This window comes from Egretta garzetta, unplaced genomic scaffold (genome assembly GCF_000687185.1).
Source record: "Egretta garzetta isolate BGI_Z169 unplaced genomic scaffold, ASM68718v1 scaffold473, whole genome shotgun sequence".
Classification (NCBI taxonomy): domain Eukaryota; kingdom Metazoa; phylum Chordata; class Aves; order Pelecaniformes; family Ardeidae; genus Egretta; species Egretta garzetta.
In genome coordinates, this window is record NW_009259319.1 from 2,824,158 (window position 1) to 2,839,582 (window position 15,425).

General features: G+C 38.9%; 1 protein-coding gene across 1 annotated transcript in view; it reads right to left on the reverse strand.

Annotated features, from left to right (window-relative positions):
* The window catches only part of KCNN2 (potassium calcium-activated channel subfamily N member 2), a gene marked incomplete at its 5' end in the record, with an annotated part of 71,631 nt that extends 56,277 nt beyond the window's left edge, over positions 1-15,354 (reverse strand). Inside the window, one exon of the mRNA XM_035892096.1 lies at positions 15,259-15,354. Coding sequence (XP_035747989.1) covers positions 15,259-15,354 — 96 coding nt within the window. The remainder of the gene's footprint in view (positions 1-15,258) is intronic.
* Positions 15,355-15,425: the final 71 nt, after the last annotated feature.

Below are 15,425 nucleotides of genomic sequence, written 5' to 3' on the forward strand. Positions count from 1 at the left end.
GGCACAGAGGTATTTGTGTTTGCCTGCATGCTTAGCTGGGTACATTTCCTAAGCAGAAAGTGAGGGAAGGTAAATGAATGAAGAAGAGAAAAAACAGCTGAACAGCACAATTTAAAGGGTGTATGTATACAGCCTCTCAGCTGCTTTCAGTCAATCCTGTTACAATAACCCTGCATTAATTTCAAGATACTATTCCCCATTTGAATGAAGAATGATGCTAGCAATAAAAAGAGAACATAATAAAAGAGTGAGCAAACTCTTTCTATAGAATTGAGTCCTGCACTCCACAGAGAAGGCCAAACTCCAGACAAGGTCAAAGATGTTACGCCTGTTCACAGCTTTCAAATTTTTCATAATTACTCAGTGTTGAAATCTAATGCAAGTACTTCATCAGTGCTCTGCAAGGTTCTTCAAATACAGAACTCTCATGTACCTTTACTAAGTCTGCAATCTATAAGCAAAATTTTAAAGTTATTTTCACCTGAAATTATGTATTTCCAGTACATTGTATGTAAAAATAAGATGTGAATCAATCTTTAACTTCAAACTTGATATTTGTAATGCCAGACAGTAAAAACATAGAAATAAATATAATGTCATAGATATTTATATAGGTATGTGTATATTTACATAACACTTTGCTAAATTCAAATAACACCAGATGAGAAAAAGAGAAACACATTCAAAGTAGACAGATTGCACACAATGACAACTTAGATCAGCAACTCCCTGAATGTACTTCAAACCAAAGGAGAGAAGTTAATTTTGTAAATCATTAGTATATCAAAACAGATTCGTAGCATGTTATCAGAGGATGTTGGTGAATGCAAAGAACAAGGAAAGTAGCTATTTTCTAAAAATGCCTTTACAATCCAGGTAAAGGACAAATCTGAAAACTGTATCACTACCCTGCTGTAATACTGTGGGGATATGTTAGCAGAGGAGTAAAAAGAAAGCAATAAACAGTGATAAAGCAGCATCAGCTGTACCCCTGGAAGCATTCATTGCAGAAGGGGAATCAACCGTACACACAAACATATTGTTTGATTTAATTGTTTAACTTAAAGCTCCAAATTTAAAGTGGTTAAATACTGGAGTCACGTAAACCTTATAAAAGAACTGATGGGACTATGACTACGAATAGCAAAATATAGCCTCTGGGGCTGCTGATTTACCAAAATTTTTGACCAGACATTTTTCTATAGTTTGTAGTCCCCAAAATATCATTTATACAACCAAAAAGATCATTGTAATAGTCAGAGAAGAAGATAGAAGATACTGTGTTTGTCTCACTACTCCAAACAGCCAATTTATTGCCCCACAGCACCCCATTAAGTATAAATGATTTAAAACCCTATGGTGGTGGAAGGCAGACATCTCAAGCCTTTAACACAGTTCTCCCTAACTAGGGGGGAACTTCTTCCATCAACAGAAGACACATAATCAAATGGTCTGCAAGCCACCTAAAGGCCTGTCCTTGACCTTGGAGAGCCTGCAGGAGTTCCTGAGGGCTGCTGTACTGCTCATCCTAGATGCAACACCACAGAGCAGAGACATTAGTGGGTTCAAGTTGTACATAAAGTCACAAGGCATCAAACACATTCCGCATGCAAAGGACAAAAGGCAAAGAATATTTTTTTCACACATGAGGGCTTGACTGTCTTATTTCCAGAATTTCTCCCACATCCACAGTTAAAATCAAACTTTCTAGTAGGTCATTAGAAATTGATCCACAAGATCTTGTGCATATAGCTATCTACTGAATGAAACATTCTTAGTTCATTCAAATGGGGAAGCTGGGCTGCTCTATCATTTATACATGTATACATGCATGCATCCCCACCCCCACAATTATAAAAATATCAATTTAAACAGAGGATTGGCAAAGTTTGGTACTTAGCTTCAGCACAAAAAAATACTATTTGCATAATATATTTATTTAAATTTGACATCTCTGTTGAAAATGAGTTTCATAGTTACTGATATTTTGCTATAAACACTGTGTACACCAATGCATGTGAAGAAAACATGTTAATGTCTACTGGTGGCTAAGCAGGCTCAAAATACTTCTCTCAAAGGTTGAGTTTAAACCCTAGCATCTCAGAAAGGGATGTGTAGAAGAGGCTCAGACCATGTATAGTCTTTGTGAACCATATTTTCAGAAGTGCAGCATCAAAAACTTCACATTAAAATACATCTGAATATATATGTCTTAGTTACTCTGACAGGCCACACATAACCACAGCCATTTCAAAAAGCAGACGTGTTAAACGATGTTCTTATCAGGTATGTCTACGTCTTTTTTTAACCTCTGTCCTCCCTCAGATCATTATAAACAACCTACCCCAAATACTCTATGAGATTTTTTACAAAGAAAGGACATTTATAATCACATAAACTAGCACAGGGTTAAATTCTGCCTAAGCACACAAAGTTAAAGTCCACCTACCCATATTTCCCTTCTGTTTTAAATCACATACTAACAGTATTCTTTTTAGCTTTCTCTGTCTAAAGATGCTCAGAGGCATTGCTCAGTATTTTTAAATGGTACTGCCCAGACTTCCAGCTCCATTGCTCATCTCAAACAACTGTGAAATAACTTAACCCCCCCCAATAGCCTACAAGGCCAAAAGACCATTATAGCAAAGTTAATATCCATGGCAGGTATTTTTTCATTTTAACAATATTCTTAATCTAGCAGTTATTTCATCATACAAAAGTTTCAGATCTCACCCTCTCCAGCTGCCTAAAGCACAATGAGAATAAGCTCCTCAAGTTACCATACACAGAAGGCTTCCATCCAGCACCAGCAGTTCCCAAAGCTCTTGTGACTGGGGGTGACAGTCAGAAATGTTCTCCAAGCAAATACAGAAGGAGCATGACTTAATAAATCTCTGAATATTGCTTAAGTGCAAGAAGAACAACACAGAAAGAACAGCTGAGATAGGTCTGCATAAACATGCAAAACAGGAAAATGGGACCAGTTCAGTAAAACAGCATGAATCTTGTTTTATACTATTTATTACTCTGCTATTTAAAAAGCGGGGAAGAAATAATGAAGAAAATAAGAAGAATATGTATGTTACTACATAACAGATGTATTTACTAGAGAATAGACTGGGTGACCCAGAGCTACCCAGGAGGCCAGCTTCATACAATTGACAGAGATAGAGTGAGAAATATACACAGTTCTCAACTACAGCTTTTTCTCCGCAAGAACCTAAGGACTGAGCAAGGTCACTTGGATGTAGCCAGCCCTTAGAAAACACATCAGCACCTAACCTAACCTAACCTAACCTAACCTAACCTAACCTAACCACATCACACCACACACCACACCACACCTCGTTCAGAACTCAGCTTCCATCAGCCACCACTCCACGACATCACCTGCTTTTGCTGGCCTGCTCTTGCTCGCTCTCCCTGCTGAGAGAGTGCAGCAGGACAGGAGCTATGCCAGCTTTATTACATCTGAAAGTGAAAGCTGCTAAGAAATAGTGAATTAATTGCTTAGGTTCCCCTTGCCCTCTGACAAATACAAACAAATAACCACACTGAACAAATTACCTTGCTAATAAAATAACCCCCAAACAACAAAAAAACCACCCTCTTTAAAAACTTCTGGTCTTTTACGTCTGCTATACCTACTACACTGATCTGGGCAGTATGAGGATGGAAACACTGATTTCAAAGTTAGGGATTTAGTTTTGCACTGAAGGAGCAGTTCCAAAAACTTCATATATGAAGAACGCAGCACATCTGCTCACAAAATAACTGTGCTATTTTACAGAATTAATTTTTAGAATGCATTTTTTAAGAAACCTATTGGTCTGTGTTATATTTTTCCCATTTTGAGTACTTCAGAAATAACCTAACCCTGATTCTACAATCTTCTTGCAGAAGCAAAACTCACTAGGGAGAACTATCTACATTTCAATATTTTTATGTAGTTAATTTTAAATTATTATTTTATAACTTTTCATTTAGTTTTGTTTTTCTTCATTCAGTACTAAAAATATTTGTTCTACATATCACTACAAAGAAATGCCATCTTCCAAAACAGCTGCCGTCTGCCACTGTTCCCAGTGCAAGAGAAGCCTCTCTTCAAGGATGATCAGCTTCATTACTCCTAGGAAAACTGGAACCAATTAAAAAAGGATGTATTTTCTGAAGAAATTGGCAATATTTTTGCATGTGAATAGGGGAAACAGAAGTTAAAGAAAGAAACACCGAATCTGAAGCTAGATAAAATGAGCTAACCCAGTCATTCTGCCAAAGGAGTACACCAGTGACTCTAAACTTATGAACTTGGTTTTAAGGAATGACTGGTACCAGCACATCGTATACACAAGAATCTGTCTTCTCAGTTCCTCCTTTAGTGTTTGCTTATGGCACAAATACTTCTGGTATTTGGGAAAGTTTGTGTGTTTGGTTTTAAACTGGGTAAATTTTTATTTAACTGACAATGGGTGAATACACATCAGCACCACAGGAATTAGAAAGTCCATGTAGTGTTTTTACTGTCTCAGAAACACAGTTAATGTTTAAAATAACTCCAAATACAGAAATGCAAAATCTAAGTATTTAAGCATTGTCCTAAAGCATGACCACTTAATTAAAGGAAGCTAAGAACTGGGCAGCAGGAGCAGAGTGGAGTCAGAGGTACTTGTGTATTTAAAAATCCTAATAAACATAGTCATGCATTAATCCTAAGTGCATAGAGGTGTTCCTGCTTCTGTAAGTCACCCTGGCAAGTAAAACTGGGAGGGACCAGCAATAAAGCAACTATTTAGCTAGTACAGTTACTCCTGAAGCCTAAAGCAGGCTTCTGGCTAAACCATATAGCAGATACAGTCTTCAAACTGCTTCAAAGATTAAGATAAAATATCTTTAAGAATGGCAACTTTGAACATCAGGTTAAACTAGACACAAGTTTCTTTACAGGTATTTATCTGTATTTTTTTACAGGTAAAATACTGTTTTACTTAATCACTACTAATTACGACTGCAGCTGCTTCCTCAGAAAAAAAAAAAAAAACAATACCAAAAAAACCTCCACAAAACCCCCAAATCCCAGCACATACTGGCAAACATGTCTTAGCACACACAGTTCTTGTTTCTGCCCTCTTAATTATTTTAATGTTACAGCTTCATCAAATCTAGCCAGCTTACAGCATCTCTCTCAGGTAAAAGATGCTCTGTCCTCAAATCTACTGGTCTTTTTTTAAGTCTACAGACCGAATTTGTGAAACAAGCTTGCCCTGAATGCTGCCAACCCCACAGTCTTCCATGGTTTAAGCATAAAAATTCTATTCAAAATGTTATAAAAAGCTTTATTTTCACAACCATTATGCTCAGCGGGACAGTCCATGGCAGCAAAAATTCTGATGTCCAGCACTTAACACGGGATAACACCAGCCACAACATACACAGAAAAGTCACAGGTGAATTATTAATTTTGGATGAGCTGACATCTCTGATCACAGGATGGATATAAAAAACCTATTTGATCCTTTTTATTTTCCTTCCAAGTGCCAAATGGCAGGGGAAAAGTATGGTCTGCCAGCTTACAGCCACACTGCTAAATTTCTCATCTGGCTCTGCTGCATCCCATTCTGTTGCTGGGAGGTAGACAAATGTCTATTCATATATGGCTGCATGTAAAGATGGAGAACCAAGCATTTTCCTATCTGATAACCAAATCTGGAAAGGAGACTGGCCATGGGTAGTCTTCTATTGGTTGGGGGGTTTTTTTGGTTGTTTGTTTTGGTTTGTTTTTTACACACGAAACTATCTTAAAACTATATGTAAGCTGAACAGGGAATACATCAAGCCCAACATTGGACTATCCTACCTCATATAGATTTAGTTATTCTAAACTACAACAGTGCAGAGATCACAACAGAATGCAAGTAATTGGATTTTACCATGGAGCACAAACCTGAACAAGAAAAAAAGGAGGGTGTGGGCTTAGTGTGAAGCCACCCCTGACATCAATCAGATGAGGATTGTGTTCAGCAGTAGGTACCTTTTCAGCTATACTGGAATTTGGATGGACAAGAATTTTTCCTGTATCAGCCCATTCCTTACGCAAAGGCCAAGAACAACTCCTGGGTAGTATCCTACAAAGGAATCTACAATCAAAGGAGCCCACTACAATCCGGGTGTAGTAGCTGCATGACCAAAACTGAATTTTACAGCTACCACAGAGAGCAGCTCTATGGGCAAAGAAAAGCTGGGTAAAGAGCATCCTTAGCTTATTCATAAATCAATGTCTGTTCAAGAGTTTCCAAGTCTTCTTGAAAAGATATTTTAATAATGACAAAGGTGTTAAGGATCAAATCATTAGCATATAATGAGGATGCTCTAAATTGAAAGGCTCTAAAGATCCCACTAATTCAGGTACTCACAGATTCTTCTCTGAAGTCAAAACACACCTCAAATGTGCATGACTGGTGTACAAAAGGTAACTAATGTTGTATCAGAGATGTAGTGAGAATACTTTCGATGAAAACTTCATTGAACCTAGGTGCTATCAGTGAATGCTGAGTGATCATCATTATTGCTAGTTGTATTTATTATTTGTTTCGGTAAGAAACGATTTATTTTGTGCTGTCTAGCCACATCTGAACTTTCAGTCTTTCTCCAGGTTCCAAGACTGAAAACAGAGTTCTATGCATGTGAATTTTATGGATGCAATGGTACAGACTGAATCAAAGCTACTATGCAACTTTTATTTTTAATTAAAGACATGGCTCACTCCCTGGCTGCAACAGATCTTATTCTTAAAAGCGTAACAACCATCACAAATACCATTCACCACCTAGGATCAATCTTTGTTTTGTTGAGAGACTGAAGATGAAGCATTCCTTCATAATGCATTATTCCAGTGAAAGAACACTACTGTTGGAGGTCAGGGGGAGGGTGGGTGTGAATGCCTGCATACACCTGCAGTAACTCTACAGAAGTTGCAGCACTATGAAAGCTGGAATAAACAGTTGTAATAGGAATAAATGCTTCATAAAGATTCCCAACAGTACCTCATTAGGACACACTGTGGAGCACTGCATTCATTTTACATGGCAGTGTCTGGGACATCCACTAAAGCAGGTTGCTCTTGAAAATTATATGCATAACTGAATGGCAACAATAGTGTCTTATTTACACGACAAACGACTGATCTGAGTGTAAGAGTATAAGATAAGCAAGGCTGAGCTTCAAATGTAGTTACGCAGCCTTCCCCAGACTACCTCCACAGCACTTGAACTCTTGGTCTCAGCGTTCCCTTTTGTAAAAATATCGTTTAAGTAACAGAAAAAAATGTGAGGATTCATCCAAGTAATTCTCTTTGACAATGAAAACTACAATATAAATGCTTGTTATACATGCATTTCCTTCTTTACAGGCTTACACCTACCCATCAAACCACAGAACTGATGTATAACTGTTTACGGAATACACATAGATACACTCTGAAATACTACAAGCAACAATATTTATTGCAACTACAAGTAAGAAAGCTCAGGAAGCTCTTCACCCATAGGTGACAATAAAAATCTACGGATATGAGCCCATATACATTTATTTCAGTCTTCAGTAACTTTGTGATATGTATTCAGTTAGAATTCAATAAAGAATTCTGTTGGTCAATCACATAACATAGCTCTCCACTATTCATCAGGATAGCTCTACAGTATTAATAGGCGTAAATGCTTAGAAGGTGCAACTTTGACAAAGCAGGCTTTTCTTTTAATAAATGTCTCTTTACAAGAAAAAAAACCACAAAACCTAAAACAGAGCAAATTACTCATAAAAAGACTAAGAGTAGCAATTTTTAAATATTAAGGTATTTAAGGCGTACCCTTTAGTTTTATTTTATATGGAATTCACAGGGGTATTTCCATCTGTCATGAAAAGATTTAGTATTTCCTCAAAAGGGATTTAATTCTGAAAGGCCTGTCCTTTTCCACTAAAATGAATGAGATAAGGGTGCACTTTAGAAGATGCACACATCCCTCTTCAGAATTCACCCCTCTTCACTCCTTCATGAGCATCTAACATTCACACACTTTGGGGTTTAAAATGCCAATATAGAAGTATGTTTATTAAGGACTGTTTTCACACAGATGAAGGAGCACAATTGCAGAGACTGTTCAAGAAGGAAAAGCTGAATGAATCTGTATAGTTACAAATGTGTGATTCCCAGCAAGTACATTAAATCAGTATTGTATTAAAGATTTGTGTGTGATATTAACTGAACATTTTTGGCTGCAAAGACCTGGGTTTAAAGTACAAAGTGTTCAGATTTTACCACTCTCTTTACATAGCTTTTTTCTCTTCCTTTCCAAGTGGTAAAACATGTTCTCATGACAATCTCTTCTGATCTTCTGACATCCACAAGAAGAAATTACTTAATATAGCTTTCTTTAAAATAATGGGACAAAGTCAATTCACACAACTTCATTAAAAATATGCAGCGATACATAGGTCTTTCACATATCACATTTTTTGAATGGCAGTTTTTCCATTCACATTTTTCAATGTAGGATAGTTTACGTTATTAAAAAAAAAATGAAAAAAAGTGATATTAAATTCTTTTGTGTGCGTGTGTGTGTATTGTCATGGTGTGCAACTTTTCTCTTTTCCACAGAACAGAGCTGTGGAAACTTCCCCACAAAATTACTTGTTTTCCTGCATACTCTACAGTTTCTTTTCAGTTAATCAAAGAAACTTTGTACAATTACATCCTTGTCTCTTAGGGGTAATTCCCATCTTAAAAGGAGCTTCATAGACTCAGAGCACTAATTCATCCTCTAGTAAGGGAGTGTGACAACAACTTTCATCATCAAAATCAAGGGTGAAAACAGCTGATTGAAGTTACACAGAAGCTTCCACACAGCTTCTTAATTCTCCCAAGTCCTACACAGCATCCATTCCTGTTCTGATCTCTGCTCAAACCAGACCATAAATATGCCTCAAATCAAATTCAAAGCCCAGAATACTACATTTAGTAGACCACACACAAACCAGAACCAGAGTCACAGGAGCGTTAATCTACACTTGCCAGTCTTGGCACACTTGCACTTAAACTCAAGCAAACCAGAGCTGCCTGACAAATACCTGACAGAATTTTCTGACCTTAAGTCCCCACAGCCGAAGGATCTGACAAGAACAATATTTTCACATTAAGATGTGCATGTGCAGAATGCCTCTAATATCATAGACAACAGTATCTCCATTGGTTTCAATTAAGCTACACAATTTATACAAATCCAGCATCTGATCTCTGGTTACAAATGTTCTCCTCCAACAGGGGCAATAACATGCCTTCTCACACTTCATTATGCACTACTGTGTCTTGATAAACTTCTAACAGCCTCATTAAAAAATGCTCAGAACACCGATGCATATGAATAGATAATCCTAAATCTGGCCAGGCCAACCATTCAGTGTCCTGACCATCAGGTACAACCTCCTCTTACATTCTAACGGAGCCCGTTGGAAATAGAGACATCTTCTACACATAACTTCAGTGCAAAAGGCCTCAGATGTTTTTGGATGCTGACCAACGTGAAAGGATTTTCTAGCCTGTCTTCCGTGCCATATGCACTACAGTGCTGCATTTCATAGACACTGGGCACCTCTAACTTTTCCTGAGTCAACAGGATCTGCAGATATAATCTATCAAAAATTTACTGAATGGAACTAAACCTAAGTACATTCACAAAAATACTCTAAAGTGTCAATTTGACAGACATGGTGTCAATTCGACAGACATGGTGTCCTTGGATTCCTACACGATTTTCTGCTGTTTAATACACATACAGAATGTTCTGTTTAATACACATATGGAATGTGTATTAAACTTGATCGGTAGAAGGGTATTTTCAAGTCTGCACATGAAAGTACTCTACCCTGGATCAAAACTGCTACACAATGAGTTTTGCTGTTGCCCAATCCAAGGCCTATTAAAATAAAGAAAAAAAAAAAAAGTCACTAATTCTCAATGGGCTTCAGATCAGATGAAAATTATCACTTAAGAGTTTATTTCTTCATTTTCACCTGTTATTCAACAGACTTGCTCTCTGTGCTCTTAATCTAACTCATTTGTTTCTGCAAGCGGAAGTTTTACAGTCTGTGTGTATAATCCCTGATGTTTCGATACACTTAAGCAAAGGCAAGTTAGACTCAGCATGGAGTCAACAGATTGTCAACAAGACAGCTAATGAGATGCACACATACCACCCCTGTGAAGGCAAAACAATAATATAGATAAAAACAAATAAATAATTTGGCCTGCAGAATACCCATTACTTCTTATGACAAGAAACTGTAAGGGAGTTTGTATTTTTTCCTGAGTACAAAATTTTTACTGCAGAACTTTCCACTGATGCCAATAAGATAATGAAACTCCCATAAACAGTGTTTATTACTATCATGCATTATGGAATTTATTTGCACAACAATAAGGTGAAGATACATATTTACTACCATCCTTTGCTGTTACCTAGTACGGCCTGTTCCATTTCTTCAAGTTTTCAGAAACAGGGAAAAGAATAAAAGATTCCTGATTCTTCAGCAAGATATTTGGGCTCCCAGCTGTGATAACTTTCCATTAAGTTAATGAAGACTGAAAGTGTTTCACTCCAAATCCATCAGTAGCACATTATTTTCCCACCACTTCAGAACCGTCTAGGGACTGAAGGTGCTTTCTCCCTGGAGCCCTGGAAGGCTCTTCTGTGAAAGCAGTGGCTTAACCTTAACCTGGGAGTTTGCAAGACCTTCCACAGGCATTCTACCTAAGTATGAACTAGCAATACATTTTAGAAGTGGTTAGAAATCTCAACTGACATGCAAAAAAAGAAGATTTCTATTCACTTCTACCAAATACCAATAACTTTTCATGTTTCTGCATGAGTGAGAGCCTCTGTATCGGAGAGAAGAAAAAGAGGTTCAGATTCTGTCTAGGAGAGCACAGGTTAGCATTACTCAGGTTACAGGTATTCAGGACAGGCAATAGAAGGGCAATGTTTATTTACAGAATGGATATACTAAGCAGTCCAGCACCAAAGTAAAAGCGTTCCAGTGGATATATTCCTCCAGTGACCACCACATCTCAAGAAATACCAGCCTGTGATGGAACGCCCAACAAAAGGCCTTAAAGACCTCTTACTGGCAACTCAGATAATTTTTATTTTAATCCTTTGCTCTGAGTAATACAGGAAAGTGCCAGCAGAATTTCAGGAGTTCATAGTTTAAAAGCAGTCCTCCAGCAGTGAGAGAGAGAGAGAGAGAGAGAGAGCGCTATTTTTTAATAAAAGTAGAAAAACTGCTGCTTTACCATGTGGACTGGCACCCAAAACTTATTGATCTAACAGCAAATTCTGCTAGAGAAATGTGGAATGGAACCATAAGTTACCTAGGAACTACAATTTTAACCATGTTCCATGCTGCTGCTTTAATTATGTAAAATAGTATTAAGTAACAAACTGTTTATGCATGCAGTGGATAATTTGCATGTCAAAAGTTATTCTGAGAACTGGATCATGCTATCTTCTTAGAAGCTCTTCCGTCTTTTACCTCTTCCAATTCTCAAGTGGAGTAATAGTCAGAGAAATACCTCTTCTAAGCTGGGATAATGATGAATTACATTTTTCCCGTTGATCTTCCAAACACAAGACACTTGCTCTAAAGAAGTGAATCAACAACCACACAAGCTTGGAGAGAGAGGAATGCGTATTTCATGATCTCCCAAGCGTGATGTTTTTAACAGCATTATAGGCAGGACAATGAACTAAAAGGAGATGTGGATTTGGGGTTGCCGCTATCCTCAACTCCAGCATCATTACTGTTGTTCATTTGCTGTTTGTTTTTTTTTCTAGGAGTGGGAGGGATATGAAGGACACTTGCTTATAATGTCTATCCTCTTTTCTGGAAATGATAATGAATTGTTATTTAAATACACCTGGTTTCATTTGACACTTTTTATAGTCTTAACACTAACTCATGTTTATTAAATTTAATAACTCCTGCTTTAAAGTTACACAGAATAACTAACGCAGCACAATCACTGAAAACTTACTTGATGAAAACATTTTAACGCTTCCAGTAGTTCATCAGGCTACGCAGCATCCATACCCTTCTTCCTGTCTAAACACTGCAGCTACGCCCTTCTGGAGACTTTGGTCTGTCAGATGCAGAGCTCTAGGCATGTTCCCAGGAATTAAAAAAACTAAGCTGTTTTGCTAACAGGTTTTGAACGCGGGGCTAAAAACATGCCCAGAGGGATGCATGTGCCGCTGTGGGTGGCGGGGGAGCTCACCTGGTGGCGGGAGCAGGCGGGAACGGGGGGGGAACGGCAGGGAGGGAAAGGACTCCCCCCCGCCCCGAGAGACCAAAGGTGCTCCAGCTCCTCCACCGCACATCAACCACGGTCTAACCGGGAAGAAAAGGCGAAAAAGAAAACTCTCGGCTCTCGGGAAGAATCCCTAAAAATCTTTGCCATAAAGTTCCCTTCCAACTCCTCTAAAATGTTCAGCCAGTCTGGGACAGGCAAGCTCTAGAGTTTGGTTTAACTTGACCGGCTGACTGTTTCCCAAGCAAAACAGATGGCAAGGTCATTTTAATGGAAAGTCTAGAGTCACCTGCTATGCTGCTAGGCACAGCCATAGACTTGCTTGCAGCATGGCCGTTCAGACCTCCTACCAAATAAATCAAGGTCACAGACTAGTGAAAAGAATGAAAAAGCTGATTTCCATTTGCCGGCATCTTAGGTCACTGGGAGTTTCTAAACATTAAGCCTGTGATCAGTAAAAACTACTAAACCGTCGTCTTTTTATTTCCCAACATGTTTTGTCTCGTGCTTTGTAGAAAAATCTACTCACGTTTAGGTTGGTTTGCTTCCACCAGAGTATGAAACATACCACACGGCAAGCAGAATACATTGACCTTCTTCTAGTCTATAGAACAATTTTTATTCCCTCAATGAATTCCTGCTTATTTACGCTATACCCACTGGTAAAGTCTAAGTACGCTTCAGAGAAGAATTAAAAAGAAATGTTCAAACTTGAACAGGACTGACAAATAGCTGGTGCAAACAGTCCTCCAGGACATAACTAACCATCTGTGGGCATGATTCTACAGACGTGATTCATTCTACTGCACATAGCAGGGTATTTGCTTGAATTAAAGGCAAACGTGCCTTTAGAAAACAGTCAGCTTCAAAGATTATTTAAAAACCATTAGATTATCAGGGTTGCGCGGTAGTTTCTTTTGCCTGGAGAAGATTCCTTACATTCCCCAGCCACGTATTTTAAAGGTACTTCTTGTTTTCAGATGTCAGGTGTAACACAAATTCATGACCATAGATGGACATAAATTTTGCTCTGCATGTTCTTCACCTTACTTTTTAAGTCAGGTGTGTGTACAAAACCAGACTGTGCCTAAATTAAAACACTATCAGATATCTAATAGCTAAGGGTCGTACTATGCCCCTTCCTTCTAACAGACTCCTTGAAAAAGAGAACTTACTTTTCATTTTCAAGATGAATGACAGAGCCCCTTGAAGCTGCAGCTTACTCCAGGCCCTGCCACAACTACTGCAGTTTTCGGTGTCTCTTGGACAAAAACATAGGGCACTGCTCTTTCAGAGGCAGATATCCTTAGGTTCTGTACTGTCAGGCATCACTGAAAACCACATTCACATGATTGCGTAACTGCTTCCATGTAGCCACATACAGCAAGAAGTTCTTCAAAGATATCAATTAAAAAAACCCAAAAAACAGAACTACAACTTTTTTTTAAAAAAAAAAACAAACCGTATTTTTTTCTTCTGACCCGTAATACATTCCTAACGGAATGAAAATTTGTAACCTGAAAAAAACCCAACAGAATCTTGGAGTAACTACTTGGTATAAGCTGATGCATACAGGGACCTGCAACTACTTGGTTATCTTGCATAAAATTTTCCATTTAAAGTAATTCAACTGTTTACAGAGATTTTTTTTCTGGCTTTGCTCTTCATGCCTCAAGCACCACTTGTGGGAAGATACACCAGAGAAGGTGGCTTCCACATTGCAGCAGCACCACTTATTTATTTTTATACAGATAAAACCCCTTCATTACTACTCCAGTAGTTTAAAAAGATGCTCTTTCATCAGAACACTTGTTTAATGAGTATAATATCATTAAACAGCTTTCAATATCTTTGATATTAATGCAGAGAAACTGAGTTCTGAGCCAGAAATAGAAGTTTTGCATGTGCAAGGACTGCACAACAGGATCCAATTCAGCAAAGAGTCTTCAGTAACGTAATACTTCTCTAACAGTACCTAAGTAGGAGACTATGGTACCATTTCACATTGAAACTACAGCATTCATTTGCACAGAAGCAGGTTACTATACAATTTTTATTTTTTTTTTTTAACTGATTGGCACCAGGGGAAAAATCTTCTTTGCCCTTGAAAGCTGTCATTTCGGCTTGTAGCTAACTAATCTGAAAAAGCAAAAGCACTGAAGTATCTGTAAGGTATTTTTCCCCCTCAAAACTTTGAAATCTATCTGTTGTATGTTTCAGCCGAGCTGCAGCACCAAATTCTAATTTCTTGGTCCAAAAAATTACAAGTGAAATGAGAACTATGTCCCTCGGACAGAACCTGTGACCGTATCTGTGCGACTCACTCTACAGCTTTGATCACTGCGTTCCTTCTCCCTTTCGCCCTACCTTTCTTGACAGTTTTCCTCTATCATATTCCTAGTGGCTGTACAGCACCGAACAAAGCAAGTGGAACAGAAGTCTTCCCCCTCCTCTTAAACATTCTCCTAGAGTGTGCTCGTATATTGCATTGAAGATTACATACCTTGCACAGTGAAGATGATTAACCTCGCTGCCGAGAGAAAAAGCACAGCATGAAATTTAGTCACTGGGAAGTAAGAGACCATTCCTGTACATCTGCTACAGAAGACGGCAGGTATGTCACCAAGAAAGCGTGTTATAACCCCAGGGCTAAGAGATCCTATAGCACAACCGCAGGCAACAGTCCCTAGCAGGCAGAGCTTCCTGGCACATGTAAGCCCGCCGAGTTTCTCTCCAGGGCTGGGGTCCGTTCAGCAAACTTCGGCAGGCGCCCAGCCACCACTTTGGCTTTCCGAACCAGCGGGAAGTACCCGGTACTTACCGGCACTGCGCCCTCAGCCAAACTGCCTCGCACCCCCCTCCACGCCAGCACCGCTCACAGACCCGCGGGGGGCAAACGTTACCTGGATTTCCCGTGCATGGTACACGATGATGAGCCCGAGCAGGATAATCGTGGAGAGGCTAATAAGGCATTTCAGAGCGAGGGAATACAGCGACTCCTGCAAGAGAAAGACACCGCCGTCCCTCACGGACTCGGGCGCGGGGGCCGCTCCCGCCCCCCCCGCCGCCC